Genomic DNA, 23,112 nt, shown 5'->3' on the forward strand with positions numbered 1-23,112 from the left:
GGAATCATCAAGTAAACCAAATTTTAATTCATTCCAGGTTCTTTTAAGTAACTACACAGTAGAGATGGGAACTGAGTCTGGTTACTTACGATGTTCTTGGTTGAGAACTAGGCAACGTTTCTGAAGGTGCGTCATACTGTTCTGTAAATCAAAAATGAATCGGTTGGTTTTATTTCCCTCACTTGTCGCATATTTTACCCTATGATGTCTGAGCATGAGATTAGAAAGTCACTTTCTTCCAGGATGTAATTGTTTGCCATTGAGATTATTCATCATGCCAAAAGGGGTTTCCTAACAAAATACTGTTTGGTGTCTGCTGAACTGCTGCCTTAATTTCTAGGCAATGAAGGTATACAATCTCTTAAACATTTTCTAAATTCATCACTGTTCAAAGCAGCACAGGAAATTGTGCTCCTCAATCAATGTAAACATTTGATGTTCTCTTCAACCTGTTAACACACAACACACAAAACTATCTATCAATACACATATAACAGTGTGTTTTCTTTGGATTTCTACTTACTCTGATTCTGTGCTACAGATCCAACATGCTGCGATTCCTAGAAAGAAGGGACAAAGTGCAAATTGAGAATAAAATAAATCAGCTCTCTCTCAATAGCACCATATCAGTGATTTGTTTTCCACATGTTACTTAGTGTAATAAATATTTTTACTAACTTGTCAAAGTATGACTTTGAAGTGTCCAATAGTCTAAGCTAGCCTGATATACCTTAGCATGGACAGAAATGATACGTGCTACTGCCACCAAAAATGTGTTGCTAGCACATTAGTGGCATGTGCATTTTTGAAGAAATATTAAAAAAAAATTATAAAAGCTGCCAAACACTTCTGTTTAACACAGTCAGCAAATATTTTTGTTGACGATAAAGATAAAACATTTTTTGTGCTGCAACAGAGATGAGATGCTTAAAATATTTCTGAAAAGCAGTCACATTTGAAGCCCACAATTACAACAAAAGTGTAAGTCATTGAAACATTATTCATTCATCCCCCCATCTGGTTCAAACATCTTACAACTTTAAAAATACAAAGCTTGCTTAAAAAATAAGAAAGGAAAGATAATTACACTACCATATAGCCCACTCAAAAACAACTACTCAGAAGCACAATCTGATCTAATTCTCAGTAAAACAATGCATTGCAAGCAGCCATTACGCAACTCAAGATCCACTGTGCTTTAATTTATATGAATTCTGCTAAAGATAATCTTTCCTAACGGCCTTTATCTACAAAAAGGGAGACAAAATCAGATGAAAACACACGCAAGAGCCGGAAAGCTCTCTTCTAATTTATCAAAAGCCCTGGCAAAAAGAGGGTGTTTTACCTTTGCTGGGAATGGAAATTTGGAAGTCTCTGCTGTACTAGGCGTATGAATAGCTGTCAGGGGAGGTGGCCATGAGTGGGTCATTTCCTGGAAAGAGATTGAGAAGCGGCTTACAGTATTTTTGCTGATAGACGCAGGTGAAGTTTTATGCTAAAGAGATTCATATTGATCTACCAAAATAGTCCTTGTCGACCCGATCATAAACCCAAGAGATGGTACCGCAGCAAGAAGCCCTCCTTTGAGCGCAGCAGCCAGACCATGGTAAGGACTTGCTCCTTTTCTGCAAGCATATTTGAATTGCCCAAGTAACAGCAATCTCAGTGAAGCCTGTAGAGAGTTAGGTACTTACTGTGTTTGCAGGATTAGGCCTCAGCCTTACAGCTATCACAGTTAATAAAGGGAAAAGTAAATAAAATCCGTACATGAGTAGTTCTGAGGTTTTTCAAAGCGCAGGACTTTCCTATTATGGAAGTTCTTATATCCCCTTACAGCAACAACACTCTGAAGGGCTCTTCATAGCTTGAGGGCGTCACCCAGAGGGCCCTGACTGCCAGCCTTTCCCCATGCTATTCTGCCTGAAACATTGGCTTTTGCTCTGAATGACCAAGACGTCTTTGATGCAGAGCTCCAGGATGTGGTTTCAAACCAAAGAAAGAGACCACCTGATATGCTATGTCTTTAGGAATCCTTCTGCCCTGTTCCCCTGCCCTTACTCTCACCCATCATCACTACCAGCTACTGGCTTCTTGGGCTCAGCCATGGTCCAGGTGAAAGCAGAGCACAAAGATCACGGCCATGGGATAGGGCTCTGGAGGTGAGATCAACCTCCAGCCTGCCTCTTCTGGCACCACAGCTGGGCCCAGATGAGCGTGCTAAAACCTTGGCTTGCACTGCAACAAACACACATGAAAAGCCTAGCACAAAGATCTTCGTCTTGAACATACACTAAAATACTTTAATGGGGGTTAATCTAGACGAGGCCTTTGGGGAAGCTGGGGGTCAGAAATTTAGAACCACCTTGTTGAAATCACACAAGACAGACTTTTCTTGGCTCCTGAGCCTCAAGTTTTTAAATCCTGAAGAGCATAATAGTCGCTCCAAGAAGTAAATGAATTCATATGGCCTGCCACCCTCACTGCCTTTCCAGGAATAGTTATCTCAGGATTTCCTGCTTAGTCCAACACCACCTCTGTACTCAAGGTGTGCACCCACCATCCCCATCCCTAGTGGCTGTCATCACAACCATTCCCTGCCAACTTCCCCAAGAAAGCAGCTTGCAGAGTAACACAATACTGGCACTTTGCTCAGCTCAGAAAGTTAGGAATTATGTTCATGCTGAACGCATCTCATGATGAGGATGCACCACACACAGCTTGCTCAGGGACTTAAAAGAAATTAATGAGGAACCTGTCAGTGCAAAGTACATTTTTGTACTTTTGGCACCAAATAGACTGAGGTGTGAAAATCTCCACTGTGTTGTAATTTACAAGTGCCATTTTTTCATCAAGGCACAAATATTAAAGTTCAGAAGTGTCCCTAGTTTCCTTATCTATTAGGAGTACCATCAAATGAAAACATTTACAGGGAATGAAACCACATTGCTACCTTTGGATCTATAAGCAGGGATCAGAGCAATCTACAGGGGTTTCTGTGCAGAACTAGAAGCAGCCTACAACTAACCTGGGTAACTATTTGATCGCGTTGTTAACACCTTTGCCGTTTCCTTTCTCCCCTCCCACTGTTCACTGCTCACTTCACTGCTCGCTTCATTCACTAGCTGTGCAATCTTTCAATAGATGATAAACTCTTCAATACAGTGCGCTACATTTCTTCATGTATTTGTACGTGCTTCCCTGTGGTTGTGCATTACCAACAGGCAAGAGAACAGGACATTTTGTGAAACAAGAAAGGATGCAGTACTTCCAGGCAGAGTACTTGTGCTGCAACACCAACCAGCACGTGGCAGCTAGTGAGCACCTGTGCACAATGAACTACCCTTCAGCTAAAACACTGCCCCAACAACAGCTTCTTGAGAACAATAAAGGCACCAGGATTTTGCAACCTGAAGCAACAGTGAGGGAAGTCAATCACAGAAACCAAACACCTCCATTAGGATTTCAGTGCCTCAGAACAGTATTTGACATCAAGGAACCGTCTTCTCCGTATCAGCATGACCAGCTTGCAGATCATAGTGCATTATCACACTGTGCACGGTGAATGGGTGACACGTACTTAGACTCAGCTACTGGGAGCCTGTGCACGGCTCACAGAGCCAGCTCTGACACAAGGTTACAGAGACAGTTTTGCGTCAGAGCTGGCTTAGCTTTGCATGAATGGACTGGCATTACAGCAAAGGAGAAGCAGCCCAGCAGCAGTGCCGTGTGCAGGCACGTGGGAAGGACGCAGGTGCGTGCTCCTGTTCAGGGCCGTGCTGCTGGGGCTGGCAGCACGGACAGGAGGCAGCATGTCCAGCGCCTCTGGAGGAAGCGCGCTTAGTAATGGCAACCCCCTGACTTGACAAAGCAGCAGCTCTGGCTGTTTCGGATGACTTGTCAGTCTTGCTCTTGGACTGCGCCAGACTGTATTACACTTACATACTAATAGAAGGACTGGTCTTACAACTCCAGCTGTATCCAAGGCTAACTTTTATTTTTACTTCTCCACAGCGTACCCCAAAACATACTTTTAGTGATTGCAACATCCACTGATAGAACAGAAGCAGAGCGTTTTTTTTTCCCCACACACTACTTTAATGCATGCAAAATATAAGCAAACACAGAGATCTATTATTTAAGACCACCTACCCTCAAAATTTCTTCAATGGAGTGGACATCACTGGGAAAGGTTTGCTACAACAAAAAAAGAGGGAAGCAGCATGAGTTTGTTTTGTTTTTACCAACTGACACAAGACAAACAGATGCACTCATCAAACACTGCTTATCAACAGTTCTATAAGTTTCATGGAAGTCCATTAATAATATAATGCTAGTAAGAATTAAAAGCCACATCAGAAGGGCAGTTAAAAATGGACTTCTAGAAAGCCTGTTGTTTTCAAGTCTCTAGTAGAAGATATATTCTAAAAAAGATGATAAGGAAAGAAAGTGAAACAGAGCTCATTAAACAGTGGTGCTCATTCAGCTGACAGGATTCTCTGTTTCATGACTTGAGTTCTTATATGCACCCATGTACCCAAGCAGAAAAACAAGACAGTATAAAGCTCTGAGCTTGGAGAAGGCAAAGTAGAGGTGGTTTTAAGTGGAGGAATCGTGCACCAGGCCCTTGAATGCCAGCTCTTGGACTCATGGGAACATCAACTGCCATTAAAAAATAGAAAAGCAATACAATTGTAACTTGTACAGTTCAGAGTAAAACCTTGAATGTACCACCGGGTAGGAGCAACATGGTGATTTCTAGAAAAGCCTGCAGATGACCTGGATCTGGATTGAGGGACTGCCCCTGTACCTCCCCTACCTGTTTTGCTGGAGCCCAGGCAGTGACCACCATGTGCCCATCTGGCAGGGGCCAGGGCTCCCCAAGCGCAAGTGTGGTGAGGACCTCTGAAGGGAGGCCAGCTCCCTGGTGGTGCCCTGGCACTACCCCAACACCACCTGAAGGGGACGAGGAAACAGCTGTGACAGCGTCTGCAGCTGCCTTCAACCGGCCTCACAAGCCCAGGCACGATGAAGCTCTGGGGAAGAGTACAAAGCAAAACTCAGTGCTAATATTTGCCAGTTATATAACAAACAGCAGACATTGCAGCTTGTGCAAACACATAAATCTGCTTCTAATGTATCAGCAAAACTACTTCGTGGCTCCTGGCAGGAGACTCCCCTCCACACACGTGACACCATGCATTGGCAGCGTGGGTACTGCTGGGCAAGGCAGGGGCTGGGACAAGCACGGCAAACACCTCCCGCTCCCCAGGCAGAAGGGGACGAGGGTAACTGCACAGCCAGGGTGACCAGCTATGCCCCCTGACAGAGCCCCCTGCCTCACGCCTGGGCTGTGCACAGCGGGAGAGGATGCAGCAGCAGTGCCCTCCCTCCAGTGCCACCAACAGCACTAGGTGCCAGGGATGCTCCACAGCAGGACCTGCACTGCTTCCACACACTGACCTGCCACCTGGCCGTGGGGAACACTGCTTCACTTCAACAGATCAGCTTCTCATCTACTAGCAAGACATGTGTTTTGAAAGTACCTGTCATTTACACATCCTTTCCTAACTGGTATCATTAAAGGAAATTGAAATGAAAAACAACCAAAGAGCTGAGTAGTTATAAGGAGCAAAGTGTATCCAGGACCAGCTTCTTGCCCATAAACAAGAGATTCAATGGAAATGCCCAGCAATCAGCATAATTGCTGAAAGGGAAAGGCCAGGAAGACATTCCTCATGTTAAAGGAAGGGGGCAGCGAGCACAGTGCCCAATCAGAAGGATCTTCCCCAGAACAAGGTAAACAGCAAAGCAAGCAAACACTTTATTAAAGTAAAAAAGCTTCGTCATTAACACTCTCGCAGAAAGGTCACTCATCTGTTTCCCATATGCTGCACTATTTACATTGGAAGGAGAAGAGGAGATGAGGAATCTCTTTTCCCTGCAACCTCATTTGTCTGTGTCTACATAAAGCTCTCATCGAGGCAGTGCTCATTTGACAAAGATTTGACTTTTCTTCAGAAAATCACGCATGGATAGCTGCTTCTGACCTTAATCACCCTGAGACAAATGGGAGCTGAGGCATGGCCAGATGAGTCACATGAATGAAAGCAAGGGGCTGGGATCTAGCAAGGCTTGCAGAAGCACCCCACAGCAGGCAGGAGAAGGGGAGAGGGAGAGCAAACAGCAGGGAACTTCTACCACATGGCAAGAGATCCGGACGCTTCAGAACTCATGGTGCCAAAAAGCAATCCCCCTTCCTTCCCAGCAAGCTTAACCCGGTAGCTCAACCACCTAACTTACTTCTTAATTTAATAAAGGGTGACAAGCAGACACAGAAACTTGTGTCTTGCTGTACAGAAAAGCAGTGTTCAACTAGCAGATCGCTTCAGAAAGCTCCTGAGATATCCCATGAGAGCACCACAGTAAAAACCCTTCCCACAAAACAGGCTAAGGAATCAAGATCCTGCCTGGACAAAGAATTCAAAAACTCTCTCTACAATGGATCAGTTGCAACAAATCAAAATCAGTTTGCTTCTCTCATTCCAGAAACTTAAGTTTTATGAGGTGATAACTGAAGACAAAAGTGGAATTCAGAATCAGAGAATATCTGCAACAGCCAGTTTGCACCTCTCTTATCCTTGCCAAAGAACTCACATCCCTTCCTGAAGGTCTTTCAGATAGGCCTGAAGAGGCTTTGAAATTGATACAGGTTTACATACAATGAGTATTTATAGTGCAATTATCAGGAGGATTTATCATAACACCAAAGGGCACTGTTCAGTGACTGCTGTTCTTCACAGGTCCAGTGGCTTAGCAGAAAACACTTTCTTCTTCATGGCACAAAATTTAAAGGAAAGCAAACACATGATACTGAACAAGTACTGCAGAAGCCTGCATCAGCAGCACAAAGACCTCTTTTTTTTTTTTTTTTTTTAAGACACAAGGTTTAAATACGTGCCTCCAAAATATGTGCAGCTCTGGAGATATGGAACAGAAGGTATTAGGGATGCTCACAGGATTGCTTTCATCTTTGGCTAGCAGTTTACTCCCAGAGCTACTAAGTTAGGACACATCCATGCCCCTGCTGGAGCCTCTTCCTGAAGAGCATGGGTTTTCAGGCATTTTTAATCTCTGTTCTGCTATCCTGCTGCATCCTAAGACTGAAAAACCCAATGACACTTTCACCATCAGTAAAATGTGCAACAGGCAAACATAACTGCTGCTCACAAATGGACTTGCAACACCTGTACCAAATATACAGTGAAACATTTGCTCTAGAGATTAAAATCACAGACTGTTCAGGGGACACACATAAAATTTGTTTTCTGTGCTAAAACCACAACACTACTGGTCAGTGCCATTTGACTGCACTGGGGAACCCTCCTGTCTCTCAGGTAGGACTGTGACTGTCATTTTTACTGCAGTCTGCAGCCCTTCGCAGTCCCTGTGCCGCAAACCCGCTGGCCCTGGAGAGGGCAGGCACACACCTTTCACTCTGTCCCAGCTGCAGTGTCCAAGCACTCCTCATCTTTTACAAAGCTGGGCTTTTCTGCATGCTGAGTAATTTTTTGCACACCCCTCCACCCCACCTTTTTTTTTTCCTCCTTCAAGTCATATCTTGGCCTCTAAACTACCATTAAATGACAATTACCACCCAGCAGCAAGGGCGGTCTTTGGTAGTTTTAAGAAAAGAGGTTAGGCAAAAGGAGAAATACAATGTTGCTCAAAGAAAAGTTAAAAAGCCATAAAGCCAAAGAAATCACTGAAATGAGATAAGCTCCAGTGAGGGCTGTGTGTGTAGAAGATCAAATATTACATGTTGCTGTCTATTCCCGCTAGCAGTTTTACAGCCTTTACTGGGAACACTGTAACATACTCCCCACAGACAAGCCCTGTGCATATTTGCTGGCTGACACTGACATCTGCACAATCTCAAGCTAGGATTTCCTCATGCCATTTTCACACTCACTGTCAGTATGGGAATGATGCAGATGCCTCTGAGTGCCACTCATAAAACATTTTGATGGCCGAGGTCAAGTGCAATCACAGGACATCCAGAATCATTGGGTTGCTGGGTTTTGGTTTTGGTTTTGCTTTTTAATGCCAATGTTCCCATCCAAACTGATGCTGTGCTTCAGTAACATCCACCCCCCTCAGCAATAATACTAATTTATGTTCCAAAAATTCTGGTTTTGCTCAAGTGAAGGCCCAACTCCCAGTGATCTCACAGCCTCCAAAAAGGTCTGTAGGGCAGCACACTTCTCCGTTTACCATCTCCCCCAGCAGAAGGCACCATCAGAGCCAGACGCACACGTCCAGCCACAAGCAGGTAGTCACAACTGACCCAAGACTCCAGCCCAGTTCCCCTACTGACCCAGGCCCACAGACTCTGGAGAGGTTAAATGGATGTAACTTGGAAATAAATCTTGTTCAGGAAGACAGAAAACTACATTAAGAAAGCAGGCAGAAGAAACTGCCACCTTTGTAATCTGCAGTGCTTATCCACAAAAATCCCAGGGAACAGCTAGACACAGACTGTGTAACATGCTTCATGCGTGTTACCTGACTGATAATTTAAGGGACAATTTTAAAATTATACTTATATGATAACATATGATGGGAGCAGAATCTGGACTGATAAATTTCCATAATAAGTTTTGCAAGGCTAATTTAATAGACAACTTCCTTACTTGCAAGCTTAAAAAGCAAAGAGAAAGGTTTAAAAAGGTCATCAAGACAAAATCAAGTATCTCTGATGAGGATTCACAGACTTAATTGGCATAACAGGCATTTCACAATGTCAAGGATAAGTTTGGTTTCAAGGTTTTTGTTAACAAAAAGCTGGATAAACATAAAGCCAAAGCCATTAAATAAATTTTGACTACAGAAAAATGCAGAGAATACCATTAATATGACTTCTAAGCCTCTCTCAGTTACTAAAGAACAAGCAACATGCTATTAAAATGGTGAGACCGCCACACTTTCTCCTTTTTATAATTTTTGCAGTATATACATTTTTCCAATTCACCAACTTGCATAACTGGCTGATGAAGGCCAAGTAATATTTTGCAAAGTCATATCATCTCAAGGTTAACAAAAGACAGTGCTACAAGGCAATATGCCTGAAGTACTGCTAAGCATAGGTGAAGTTGTCTGAAAAGGACTTCACTCAAACCTTTTGGTTCAACATAACTTCAATATAATAGCTCAGACTAGCATGACCTAAATCCCACATACACTCTCTCCCCTTGGTAGTTGCACAAAATCACCCACTTCCTCTTTCCTCATTACTAGTGACCTCAGCCAAGAAGAAATCTCTATGCAGATATCTGTGAAAGTTTTAATAAAACAAACAAACAAAAGAGGTACCATATATTTTCAGGGGGCTTTGGTTTTGTTTTGATTCAAGTTTTTTTGACAAAGAAGTTGTGCACTTTCATTCAGCACCTAGTATAGGTACACCACTTTGGAAACCTCTGATACATGCAAGTGCATTGCCCAGATAATGATGTGGGGAAAGACATGCAATTCAGAGTCATTTCAGACAAGCGCTGCTATACTTGTTTTCCTTCTGGGAAAATGCAGTTGAAGAAGTTACTTCAGAGAGATTAATTAATTCCTACAGATTCCAGCAACTCCCTTTCCGCTCACTTACACGCACACAGCACAACATAATACTGTATCCAGAAAGCCAATGTATGGTTACAGAAAGCAAAAATGTATAGAAATACCACATGCTTGGGTGATACATTTTAATGCAATTTCTTTACCACAGTAATAAGGACATTAATGCTTTCACTTCATCCAAGCACAAACAACTCAAAGGCTGGAGACCTGCAGGAATTACCATCTACATTATAACCTACTGCAGCTGACCAGATAAAGAGTATTTTGGTTTGCTCTACAGCATCATGCTTCCCCTGAGGAAGTTAAATGTTTGCCTCCTGTACCATAATGCATTCAATCACATGAAACATAGCTTTCTTTATGCTAAAGGAGGTGAAAAGAAGTGGAATTAGCAGCTAAAGCATCTATTAGAAATTTGGCTGTGAAAGATTTTGTGTGATCCCCTCCCCACATGTACTAGGGTAGCACATGATTTGCTGATTTGACTATGCAATGGGATTTACCTTTGCCCATTAAAAGTCAAAAAAAACCAGCCACTGAAGGATTCAGTACTACTTTGATCCTGAGCTGAAAAGGATTTCAGGATTGGGGCCAATATAATTTCAAGCATCTACACAAACATAAGAAGCCCTAGAAGTTATGAGAGGAGCTAGTCTGCCTTTATTACAACAGTCTTGCAAAAATGCACAGGTGCACATACCCACAAAAGAAGAGAGCAAGCTCTTAATTTAGAAGACAATTTAAAATCTGCACAGGCACTCAATTCAAGCTGCATAGCAACTGTGTGACGAAAATCTCAGAAATACCTCCGAGTCCTCTCTTCACGAGGAATTCCAAAGAAACACACACTTTGATGAGCACAAAGCTCTGCTCATGCCCCAAGCCTTGCACAGCTTTGCTAGACACACTAAATAGAGATGAACGAGGAAATTGAGGAAATTGGGATAATAAGAATCACCCTGAAACCAGAATAAACTGCTTGAGGAACCACCTGGTATACAAATGAGATGCCCCACTGGCCATAATATGTTGGCCAGACACCCAACCATCAAGCAGAAGCGCTGCAGTGCCCCAACCAGGGAGTAACACAAGAAAGGGACAGCATCAACCCTCACGGTGCTGTGCTCTTTTCCTGCTGACACAGTTACACCCGCTAGACCATCACAGCAGGAGGGACCAGCAACCTGCTCCTCGGTCTCAGCATGATGGCTAGAGGGGGAAGGGGAAAATGAGAGAGATGTTGAAAGGATCCTTGCAAAAGCCCAGCTTTCTCCTCTCTGGCACAGAGCAGTCAATACTGGCCAGAGCTGGGAAACTAAACAACTGGGCATCTTTTTAAAAATAAGGTTTCGCCATAGATACTACAAGGAATAAGCAGTGCTTTTTTTGGTAATAGAGATGATGTTGAAGAGCCTCTAAGATTGCTTCTTTTTTTAAAAAGGTATTCCACTAAAAATTACAGCACACGTTTTTCTCCCATTCTGCCACATGTGCCAAATGGACCTGAAGGACCATGAGGCTCTCCCACTTAGAAGTGGGGGGCTGAAGCTTTCTCCCTGTTTTTTAAACGGCTTGCCTCGTCAGGAGGCTGGCAGAATAGTTTAAAGCAGGCTGTCAAAAAAATTGTCTCCAAGAGACAGCTGGCCATGCATTATTTCAGAAGTCACTGAGTGGCACCGCTGAGATGTGTGGGCTCAAACAAGGCCAGCAGCCATAACAGCGTATAGATTATGCAAAGATGAGGACAGGAGGTCTGGAAGCAGATATTAACTAGAATGGATACGGGCTGCCTTTCAGGCAAGCATTAAGGTGTTGCAGACCTTTAACTGTTCCTTCTCATCTCAGTAATTTCTACCCGACTGCATATTTCTGCTTATTTGCATGCCTCTGCTGTCACAGCCCATTTAGAGCTGCCCCTCTGACATCCTGCGCACAAACAACTCCCGTGCTTCCCCATCTCCTTCACCTCTGGTGAAACTGGTGCCTGTAGATACCCAGGCAGCACAGGTGAAGAACAGCTACAGCATGCGTGCGTTTCATATGCTGCCCGGTATCTCCTCCTAATCGAAATGGATTTGCAATGTGCGTGTGTGTGTAGCTCAAGTATGCCAGCTATTGCTCTTTGCCTCATTTCAGACTGAATTATGACTGCTGAGAAAACCCAAGTGAGCAGTGCAGCAAGGATAAGAAAAGCCAATTATGAGTTCCATGCCCTTCATTGTATTGTCTGTTTTCTTTGTTTCCTAATGAGAGCTTTGCCACTGCAACTATCAGCAGAGGTCACCTGTTCACGCTAAAAAAACCAAACCCAACCCTTCACATTTACACCTGCTTCCCATTTAATACTGTATTTTAATGTAAATATTTAGTTCTAAATTTATTTTTTCGTGTCAACTGCACAGGCTTTTGCCACTTGAATGCAATGAAGATCACAAAACTGCATATGCATGAAGGGTTAGTTTGAAAACAACAGGCAGGACAAAAATCAGACTGAAACCTACCATCCTGTCCTCACTTCACCCACATGTGCTTAGCCAGCTCAGAGCAGGAGGAGATCTTGCATCTACTTGCACACAAGTCACGCTAGGGATAGCACGCTAACTTACTCTTCAAAGCAATTTTCCACCTGCATTTCTGTGCAGTTAAAAATCCACTCTCTCCATACTATAAATAGATGCGAGATGCACACAGAGAGCATGTTTCCAAAATGACCCAGCCAACAAAAGAGACAATATGTATTTTAACCAAGCCTCTACTAATCTTGATTATGGATGCAATAATGTTCTGCCATGTATTGAAAAAAGCTGCCAAAATTTGAAGCTCAAATTACTTTGCTGATCAAAACAAACACATAAACACACAAATTCATAAAGGTTTTCACACGCTATCTTGAGGAACACCCAAGCAGATTCTCTGCCAAGGATGTTCAAATGCTCCGTATCACAAAACGGATTAAAATACATCTATGAAACAAAGACAGGTCCAATGATCTGAAAACTGGCTTATTCCATCCACCTTTTTTTGGAGGATATGGTGACAAAGCTGCTTTCACAGAAAGCTGAAGCAACAATTCCTAGTTATCTATTCAGGAGAACATTTATCAGAACAAATATGAAGACTGTGGGAATACATTTGTGACTAAAATCACTTTTAGCCAGACAGGCATCATCCTGCAAGCAAACTATCAGCATGGGTGGTCGTTAAGTGTGTTTTTAAAAGATGTTCATATTTTGCTGCAGACATGGTGCACTTGTTCAGCAGATCTCTCTCTCTCACGCACTTACCGATTCCCAAAAGCCGTCTGCTGTGTGGCGAACCCTTTCTTAAGAGGGCAAACAAAGTTTTTCCAACTCAACCAGCTAAAGGTTTATTTTGCTGTTAGACAGGTTCCCTAACAATCCTTCAAACAGTATGCACTCAATTCAACAAAATTTTCTTACCCTGAATAACAATTGTTAAGATATGCTATAAAAAAAAGTGGGGGCGGGAGGAACAGAAATGAAAACCAAGACTAATCAGATAGCAATGCTAACAACATTCTCATGCCTGTGAGCTTTACATTTTGATTCATCTTGTATGATCTCTCAGCCAGCATTAAGCATGAACCTTACAGTAAACAATATTTGTTTTAGCAGTAGTGAATCTCAGATAGAAGGCACAAAAGGAAGTGCTATAAAGTAATTCCACCTAAAACAGTAGCCTTGAGGCAAAAAATCAGCCCCACAAGTCTTCTGGGGAGGTAAGCAAGTCAGCCGCCAGCAGTCACTGAAAGCAGGACTCTGCTTTTGAGCTTTTTGCCTCGAGTGGGAGCCAGGGAGGAGAAGGGAAGATGAAGCAAAAATAATTTTGAAGCAGAAACAGCTCTAAGGCTCGAGGGTGAGGACTGACAGCACAGGGAAGGCAATGCAGCCCTCAGTGGCTGCCAGGACAAGTTATTGCACGGGCCATGGCCATGTGCACCCCTCTGCTGCTCTTCCCTTACCCTGGCACTGGCCTGAGCCTGCACCGAGACAGTCCAGGACTTAGTCTGGCAGACAATCATTCCCCTTCTGTTGATTCAGCTCCTTTGATCACCTGGCCACAGCACCAGATGAATACCAGAAGTGGTGCAGCTGAAGGGGAAGGAGAGTGCATTCCCACAAATGCTCAGGCGCACCTGGAGGGAGCAAAGGTCTTAATTTTACACAGCTTCCAATGTTTGGTAAACCCTTTGGATCCAGAGCCAACCTCCTATGGTCAAAATTATCTCCGGAAGCACACAGTTCACAGTTTAACCCTGCTCCTACAGTGGTAAAACTCCCCTGAACTGCAGTAGAAAAAGTGTTGCAATTCTTCACATTTTACAAATCTCGGGTTCCTCTTATATTGCACCTGATATTTGCATAACCTGAAAATAATGATTTTTAAAAAGTGGGTATTTTAGATTTTCAAAAAGACACAAAGAAAACCTCCCATGCAATCAATGTATGTTTTGCTGCTAGCAAATTTCCTTATGCCTAGAAAGCCTGTAAATAAGAAAGATTGTGTCATGATGCTCCATTTTCTTGCATACACTAATCTAGTTCAAGGCACTGTTTTTGCCTCAGTACTCTGAACTGTGGATTAGAGTTTTTTTAATTGCTTGTAGCTAGACAGATTGGAAGCAAAAGAAAGCGATGACTTGGTTTTGAAGTGCAGGACATGCTGGTGAAACTTACTAATCTCAACAGCTCTCTGGGGCATAAAACCACATTTTCGTTTCCAGCCCACAGGTTTTATCAGCATCCACCCCTTCTAATACAATGCAACTTGTTCAGATCTGGCACCACCAACCACTTCGCGAACCTGATTTCACCTACCCAGGGAGAAACCAAACAGCTGTTGTCTGCTACCATGCCAACTTTCCCTGCCCTCAGGTGGGCTCCTCGGCTTGTGAGGGCAACCTGAAATCACAAGCAAATCTTGCACCAATGTCACTTGTGGAGGATCAGGATCAGTAAAGAGCCCACACACAACGAGCAGAGATTTTAAAGCCAGCTGGCTCCTCTTTACAGCGCTGGGAACAGTACAGAACAAGCCTTGGGCGCTCTGCACGGCTTCACTAACCACAGCTCAGAGCGGCGGCATCCCGACTGCACAGCAAGCGGCCCTGCTGCGCGGGGGGCAAAGCAGACTGCGGGGAAGGCACAGCCAGCCACAGCAGAGGAGTTCTCTGCCGCGTTCCCGCGCCATCTGCCACGCTGCGGGGAGTCGGGAGCAGCGGGAGAGGCCGACTCAAAGGGCACGTGGTTAACCCGAAACACACACACGTAAAAGTCAAAATGGTTCAGATGCATCACCTGCATTTGTAAACGTGTCTGTTCTTGCAAGAACATATGAAAGGAAAACACCGCTATCACAGCTGCTGCAGTAAAAAAGACCCCTACAAACCACAGGAGAACTGACTACACAGGGCAAACAGCCACACCGACGAACGGCAAACGAAAGCAGCAAAATTGCATCAAATACGAGAAAGATGCAGGCGGGTAGTTAATACAAGATTTTCTTCTGATTTCTTTCAGCTTCAGGAATTGTAGGGGTTAGGATTTTGTGTTTGTTTCTTTTTTAAAGTTCATACAAAAAACTGTTAGCATTTTTGAAAGGAAAAACATGGAATTTGAGCTAAAACTTACTGAGATGAGTAGGTCTTTGCACTCTTGCCTGTGAGCTTTGAATTGAGTCAATAACAAATCAGATAAAAGAGTGTGCAAAGACTTCGAAACAAGCTGTATTTTAAGGATGAGACCATCCCTTCCCTGACTTCAGTGTGGGAATACTTGCATACATTTAAGTTTTCCTTCCTGCTATTTTTGCATTAAGCTCAAAAACATTTATTTCAGAAACTTAAAATAAGAAGGGACTTTTATTATCTAGTCATGAAATCTTTGTTGATATCATTTGTTTAAAATCTCAAATTGTACAGAGCTAAATATGTCCTTAATGACTGGCTTCATAAATTATAGGTACAGATTTAAATCCCATTTTGTTATGTGGAATATTGCCTGAGGTTTCATTACTACTGTAAAATAATGCACAGATAATATTTGGCAGCAGAGTCCTTGTAACAGCAGCTTGAACTGTTCTAGAAAATTCAGGAAGCTGCTATCGGAGAACGACAAACCGGTGAGAAGGGAAGGCAATTTTCTCAGCAGGTAGCCTAAGACTAGGATTAATTTTCACAGGAGGTTAAAAATTACTGCAAGACACATCATTTTCAGCACAGAAGAAGAAAGCTCACCTTATTTCAACAAAAACATGACAACCACAACAAAAAGACAAAAGACAGTAGAAGAGAGAGGGACAAAAAGAAGAAATGAAACACAAAGAAAACTGAAATAGAAAACCAATTTTATAAAAACCTTGTTATCAGACTATCTTTGTGGAAAGAGAAGAAATTTGGTTCTAGTGCAGTACTAACAAGGCACCGCACACCACAGCAGCTGTAAAAAACACATGTTTGGGGATGCACTTGTTCAAGTTTTGGTCTAGCTTCAGGTAGCCAGCTGGGTGGGTTTAGTGATGAAGGATGAGCATAAACAAGCAACACGTTCTAAGTCTCCCCTCTCACCAACTTAGTTCTTGAACGTAATGGAGCGAGGCTGGAATAATTCCAGCAAATCAAAGCAAAGCTAAAGTAGATCTGCTTGCCATTGCTTACAGCATTAAGTTTCACTTCTGTATTTCATGAAAAACAAAAGCCACTTTTTGCTTTATGCACACTGAAACAATGCTGAGGCACCATAGAAATGTACATAAGGGCTCTGCCTCATCCAGCGACACAAAAATCTTCAAAATTACATTATAAATGCATTTGTTTTCACATTTGTTTATATGCTGCTTGCTTGTTTTTGACACACACGACTTCATTGTAGGCTACAAAACCAATCCACAAGTCTCAAAGTCCACGGGAGCCTTCTAAAATAATTTCTCTGGGTGCTATTTCAGGTCCTCTGTGGGCACCAGCATTTAAGCAGCAGTTTGCATGTAGCCAAGTCCCCTGTGGACCGTTTCACAAGCACACTTAACCCATCTGAGTCCACTCCTCTCCTTCCCAAGGCAACGCCAAAGTTATTCCACCGTAACAATGCCACACCACCAGGCACTCTCCTGCTTCTGCCCCGACGTCAACCCAGCAGCCCAGCTCACAAGAAAAGACAGCAGCTCCGACCTGCCACCGCCCCCATCACAGGTTTGAAAACAAATCAAACCATTTCCATGAACTTCTACTCTTGCTTTCTTCAGCTGACACTGAATGATCCTGGCAATTTAAGCATTTTACATCAAAATGCTCAGTAAACAATGGTTGTACTCTGGTGTTCCTGCGTGGGCGCCTGGAGGAAATAAAACATTCTTTAAAGATTTTACACGCTTTTCTAACTCTGAGATGGATTATTTTGCTCAATCTAAAAATAAATGCATGGGCCTCCTTCTTGTGTTCAAACAGCGTAAGAGAAAAAAAAAAATCCCTATTTTGTCTTCCTTTGTCTGATGGAGCAAAGGGTTTTGTGTTCTAGAGGAATGGACTGTTGATATGTTTTAATAAAGGTTTCTTTAAAAATCTTGCATTGCTGAAAGCAATTCATGCATCCCTTGGTAGCCTTCATCTAATAATAATATAATTGAAATCCAAACAAACTAAACATGAAAATTAAGAGCAGCATCACCTGCATATAGCCATGTAGACCTGAACTCCAGCCAAGGCTGATTATTTCACTAGTAAATTGCTCTACATAAAGAACCTCTGCACAAAAGCACCTCCCCATTGTAGTATATACTATCTGTATAGCACCTCTCAATAATCTAATTTTGACCCCTTGATCCTGCAAAACTTTCCTACCTACTGTCCCCTTAAAGTCTCTCCAGTAAATAATTTTTAAACTGCTCAACATTAATCTAGAAGTATTGTGTCCATAACAGGCTGAGTCTGTGTCCTCCTGTTCCATTCAGAACAAACACAAGGCATCTTTCAGTGTAAGTGTTGGAGGTATGAAAAGCATTTGAGTAAGAGTAGCAAGCCATGATTTCAGCTATTTTCTCATTTCCAATACCACCTTGTCACAATTTATGGTATTAGATATAATTTTTACAGTATTTTGGGTAGCCTGACTCCTAGCCTACTCCAGAAAAAAGCTGGTCACTACAGCCAATACAGATAATGCCGTGCAAGTAGCAGAACTAAACAGAACTCATATCACAGATTTTTGTTGATAATGTCTGTCAGATGAGTAAATAAAATAAATCTGTGTTCTGCTGACATAACTAAATTTACATATGAATTTTTGCTAACATAAAATAGTCACAGGAAAGGAGCAGGGCAGGATGAGAAATCACAGCTTTGATATTATTCTGGGGGCTGGAGGGGAAAACAGCTCAGACCTGGTTGAAAGATAATGATTTTTAACATTTTTCTAAAGAAAAATAGCATGAAATCACAAATTAGGGTGCATCATTATTATCTGCAAAATTTAATACATGATCATTAGTAGGAATGTTGTATCAAGGCTAATACATATATATGCATAAGTGATAGATCAACTGTAGCAAAGCTATTTGAAAACCACGAAGTGCCATAATTAAATAAACACGCAGCACAAGTTAGGAAATTCAAATGATGGGGTATACGTTTCAAAGGTTTCCAGTTTCTCAGATGCTCTAGCTTTACTTCCTAAAGTGATTTAACCATTTAAGGGTCCATGTTTTGCTGGAGGTCAGCAGGACTTAGGCTTTTAAAAGCAAATAGCATTTTGCCAATAAATTCTATTCACTTAGATCTGAGCTGAGCATAGCTACCTTTTGGCTCTTAAAAAAAAAAATAAAAAATCTGTGCATTAAGATACCTGTTAACAATATGAGCGAGTACAAAGGATGCACTTTGGTTCTCAAATCAACCGCTTTAACAAAAAAAAAAAACACCCTCGCAACACTTGAAAACCCACACATGCTTCCCAAACTTCCACTCTTTCCCATCCCATTCTTCACCACTCCTGTATATCTTATGGATGCTCAGTGCCAGTATCACAAAACCCTGGGTATTCATACTGGAAGTAACTTCGAATCACATAGGAACTACAGTCTTCAAGCAGGCTGACTTCTTATGTCAACCATAACTTTGGCACTAGTATGGTTTCCCTTCCATGGAAACAGCAATGTTGTAAGCATTATTTTATTACAGCTAATATACTTCTTTTTCAAATCCCCTAATGAAAGCTTGAGAAATTATTTGATGGTAAATCCTGATCTTCATTTGAGTTCAACGAAAAGGTAAGAAAACAGTAAGTACATTTGTTAAGACCATCAAGGAAACTGGGGTTTTTAGTGGTGAGAGGTGTCCTGTGGTTCTGGGGATTATCTCAGATAATTAATGGCTACCATCTCTCAGAAGTTTTTTCCCTTTCCAAACACTACTTTCCTCTCAGAAAAAGAGCCGAGTTAGATTTATGATGGCAGTGGTGACACTTGGTGCACTTCCCCTTAATGACTCAGTAAACAATACTTGGAGATGCAGGCTCTCGCACTGTTTTAATACTTAACAGGACTGCTTTTCTGAACCAAGACCTTTTATTTGTCCATCTGTTTTGAAGAGCAGTACCCCATGCCACCTCTCTGCATTGCCACCACTGCAAATAAAAATTTGGAAAACAAAGGAATTTAAGAGGCAGGCTGGAGCCTGGCGCAGCATCACCAGTCCCAGGCCAGCACCCGGCACAGCTCTGTGCTGCTGCCTGGGACAGATCACACAACTTGGAGGGAAGCTGGAAAGCATCAGCCACCAGCACCAGTGCATCAACAGAGCAGACTAGTGGGAGGGAAGCGAATAAAGGGATACTTGTTAGTGGGTCCAAGGATAGTACTCCCAAAGGAAAAAAAGAAAACGTGTGTGTTGAGACGACAGGAGTTTTATCTCTCTCCTTAAGAAAGCAAAGTTCTTAACTGAGAAAGAGCCTAGGTGCTATTTTAAGAACTTAATGGAAATTTAAGAAATATTTTTCAATGCTTCCAAATCAAGGTACTTAACCTGTGGCAAAAAAAAATAGCAGGATATCCTTTTACTTGTAAAGGCAACTGTTGCCATAGTTTTACAACTGACCTAAATGCAAACAGATTATTTCCAGATTTGATGTTTTGGGGTTGGGACAGTGAAGTGCCTCATTATTATTAAGTCATGTATACACAGATGAAAGTTATCCTCCCTGAGATGAGTACTGGACAAGTCTCTTAGCAAGCTCCCTTCTCTTGCCGCAGAAGACTGGAAGCCACAGCAAGTCCTGCCCACCAGTTACCTGGTCACCCTTTCCGGTATACAAAACTACCTGCTGAAGTAGCTTAACTTAAACTTTCAGCTGTAAAAGCAGTGTCCAAGGCTGACAAGGCCTGCTCCTAGGAGATGATTATTATTACTTTACTGAACACACACACACACAGACACTTTCATCCTGTCCTCAGCAAACAGCTTTGCAGACTCAAGTGTAAAGCCTGCAGCATGCTCAGCTTGTTTGCCAGGTGGGTACAGAGGCCAGGGCTGGACACAGCCTTCTAGGACCTGCTTTGCTTGTGCTGTGCCTAGAAAAACCAGTCTAAAATTAATATTTAAAATCTGTATGTAGAAGATACTTGCCTCTGTTATGATTAAAAACATAAGCTTCCCTAAAAGACATTTTTATCATCCCCTAAACTGTGCATTAAAGACTGCAGACAGTGTTTCCCAAGTCCCAGAAATTCTTTACGGCCAGGCTTAAGCGCTGCAGAGCTGTCACACACAATTTTTACCCACAGTTAAGTGAAGCAGGAGGTGCTGAGCTTACATACCTGGCTGGCATTTGAGAAGTGATCCCTGTTAAGTCAGATGTATTAATTAGGAAGGCTATGGGCCATCAGCCTCCCAGGCTCACATAGCTGTCAAAACAAAGCGATGCTGAGAGGACAGGAGAGGGTCAGTTCACTGTTTCTTTCCTTGTCTGTCTAATCTGGAAGGAAGAAGCGGCTTTTTTGCTTATTTAACATACCATCTGAATGGCTTATAATCAAAATCCAACCAAGGGGAGATGGTTACAAGAATTACCAAGAGACCAGCCAATCTCTGCCTAAGGAAAGCTTTTTGCATCTTTCTCTAAAAGCAGCTTTTGGGGACAGCAAACTGGAGAAGACTTAATTACTCGAGGCTCTCATCCCCTACTCTCATTTCCAGATTTTCTGTATTACTGTTTCACTGCCTGTACTTTCCTTCATACATAATTGCTCATATGATGGCAATATTTGTGTGAAAAATTCCTATCAACCAGTGGCAAAATACTCAAACCATTTGAAATACTTCAGGGATGTGAGCAGGCAGGTTAATAATTTGTAGTCATATGACGGATCGGGCTCAACACCTTTGTGTACTGCAATTTGTTCTTTATGCCCTTTCAGGCAAAGTCTCTACATCCGGATAGTTCTGCATGCAATCCCCAACCAACCTCCTGCAAGCTGGACAACAAGCATTTCCCTATATGTGCACCACAGAAGGCTGTGGACTATAGGACTCTGAGGAAATGTCTAAGGAAAGGGTAGGACATACCCAAGGGGTTACTGCTACCATAGCAAACAAAAATAAATACCACACTGCTTCTCTTCTTGCTTTCATTATGGAAACATGCGGAGTATTACTGTGGTAACATGAACACTGTATTAGCAGGCAGAGGAGGGAATGGAGCTGACCCTGCTCTGCAGTATAGCAAACCAAGGAGGCAAGGGAAGTCAGCCTGTCCTCTTTCAGCACATCCAGCCAAGGATTAACAAAGCAAAACTGCAAATAGACAAGCAACTTAAAAGCCAAGAACACATTTAGTAAAATGCTTGCTTCAAGTGAAAACGTTCAGGCTGAAAATACTGCACCTTTCACCTTTAGCAAACAGATAGAGTCCAACCAAGTCTGAATTACAACTCGGTCTGAACAGCAATGAGCTGACAGGCTGATGAAAGAAACCAAAATATTCCTTGTATAAGAAGTAGGTTGGCAGGATCCAAATCTGACATGACTTTGTCTCCTGTTACAGGAATTCACCCTTCATCTTCCAAAACCTGTAGCATTCTTCATAAGCCACTGCTATTCAAAATGCAACACGCATAAGGCACATGTAAAAAAACCTAGTGTTCTTATGCCGTGTTAAAAAAAAAACAACAAACCAAGCTTTAAAAGAAATATATACCACAGCATTAATAAGGAATCATTCCACACATTGTTTATTTTACAATAGACTTTTAAACTGAGCAGTCACCCTGCCAGTGTGTTCAATCTAGAAACACAGAAAAGTAGTTGTAAATACATAGAGCAGTTAGCCTTAAAAATCGTGGGGAAGTACTCACTCAAAATTTCCTGCATTTCTGTGGGTTTGATCTCTAAACTAGGAATTTCTCCCTTTGGGCGTGCTTTGTTTATTGAATTCAATAGTGCATTAAAACAAATATTTGAATTTAGGCTCTGATTCAAGAGGAATAAGTTCTCTCAAAATTCTGCTAATACAGAAACTTAATTTTCTCAACATCTCTCAAGAAAAGGAAAAAGTAAGTATTGCCATGTTGTCACTATTCTTTCTAAATTCAAGCAGTGAAAGAGGAAGAGATATCTGAAAACTTTGTGTTGTTTTTTTTTTAATGTTCACATTTTTCTTTTCACTTAATGAAGCTTAATAAGCCAGCCAAGGTAATATTTCTGCTTGTGGCATAATCTAAGCTATACAGCAATGTATTGAATAGCAATAGTTACTATCTATCTTGACAGGAAAGTGAACATCTGGATAAGTCACCCAAACTGGAGTTTCTCTAAGCAATGGGAGTTTAGGTTAAGTTTCATTTTTTTACTAGTATTGAAGGTGACTAACCAGTTAAAAATTAGTCCATAAGTCCAGTACTATTGAGCTCTATTTCCTTAGCAGCCAAGGCAAACATCACCCTTGTTCCTTCCTCCTTTGATTCAAGAAAAGCTCCATCTTAAGAACAGGCAGAAAGGCCAAAGTGATTAAATTCAGTATCCCAGAGAAGCAGGACTCATGGAAAGCAGTAATGCCTTTTATTAGATGAAGGTAGCTGCGGGGAAGGAAGAGGGCAAAGGACACTTTCCAGCATCAAGCCCTTGCCGGGTCTGAAACAAAAGCTAAGTCATGGCCATGGGCAGCTGCAGTTTGTTTTCCATGTGGTTGGGTATATGCAAAGGCAGCTGGGCTGACGGCAGAGCCTCTCTGGGAAATGCACCCGGACCTTTTGCTTGGAGCAGGATGGACTGCCAAGATCATGTCTCGTACTATTTGCTACACCTGACTGCATGCAAAAAGAGCACCTCAATATCTAATGACATTTATGAACCGTTTGACCAATTGAACAATTTGGCAAGAAAATGTAACACTGCTAATGCAGTTTAGAAAGAGAAATTAGTGTGTTGAAAAGCAGGAGATCAAAAAGGTAGGAATATCACCTTTTCCAACTGGGAATTAA

The 23,112-nt window shown here is 42.2% G+C and overlaps 1 protein-coding gene across 5 annotated transcripts in view; it reads right to left on the minus strand.

Moving 5' to 3' along the window:
• AFF1 (ALF transcription elongation factor 1) overlaps nt 1–23,112 on the minus strand; it is a 121,276-nt gene that overhangs the window by 30,152 nt on the left and 68,012 nt on the right. For 4 of the 5 annotated variants that reach the window (XM_069781224.1, XM_069781233.1, XM_069781208.1 and 1 more), the window contains 4 exons: nt 4,150–4,194; nt 1,346–1,432; nt 524–560; nt 90–141 (listed from right to left, as the gene is read on the minus strand). In XM_069781224.1, the coding sequence (XP_069637325.1) occupies nt 90–141; nt 524–560; nt 1,346–1,432; nt 4,150–4,194 (221 nt within the window). The remainder of the gene's footprint in view (nt 1–89; nt 142–523; nt 561–1,345; nt 1,433–4,149; nt 4,195–23,112) is intronic. The other variant, XM_069781217.1, reaches the window with a different exon arrangement.

Source organism: Haliaeetus albicilla, chromosome 1, assembly GCF_947461875.1.
Source record: "Haliaeetus albicilla chromosome 1, bHalAlb1.1, whole genome shotgun sequence".
In the NCBI taxonomy this organism is placed as follows: domain Eukaryota; kingdom Metazoa; phylum Chordata; class Aves; order Accipitriformes; family Accipitridae; genus Haliaeetus; species Haliaeetus albicilla.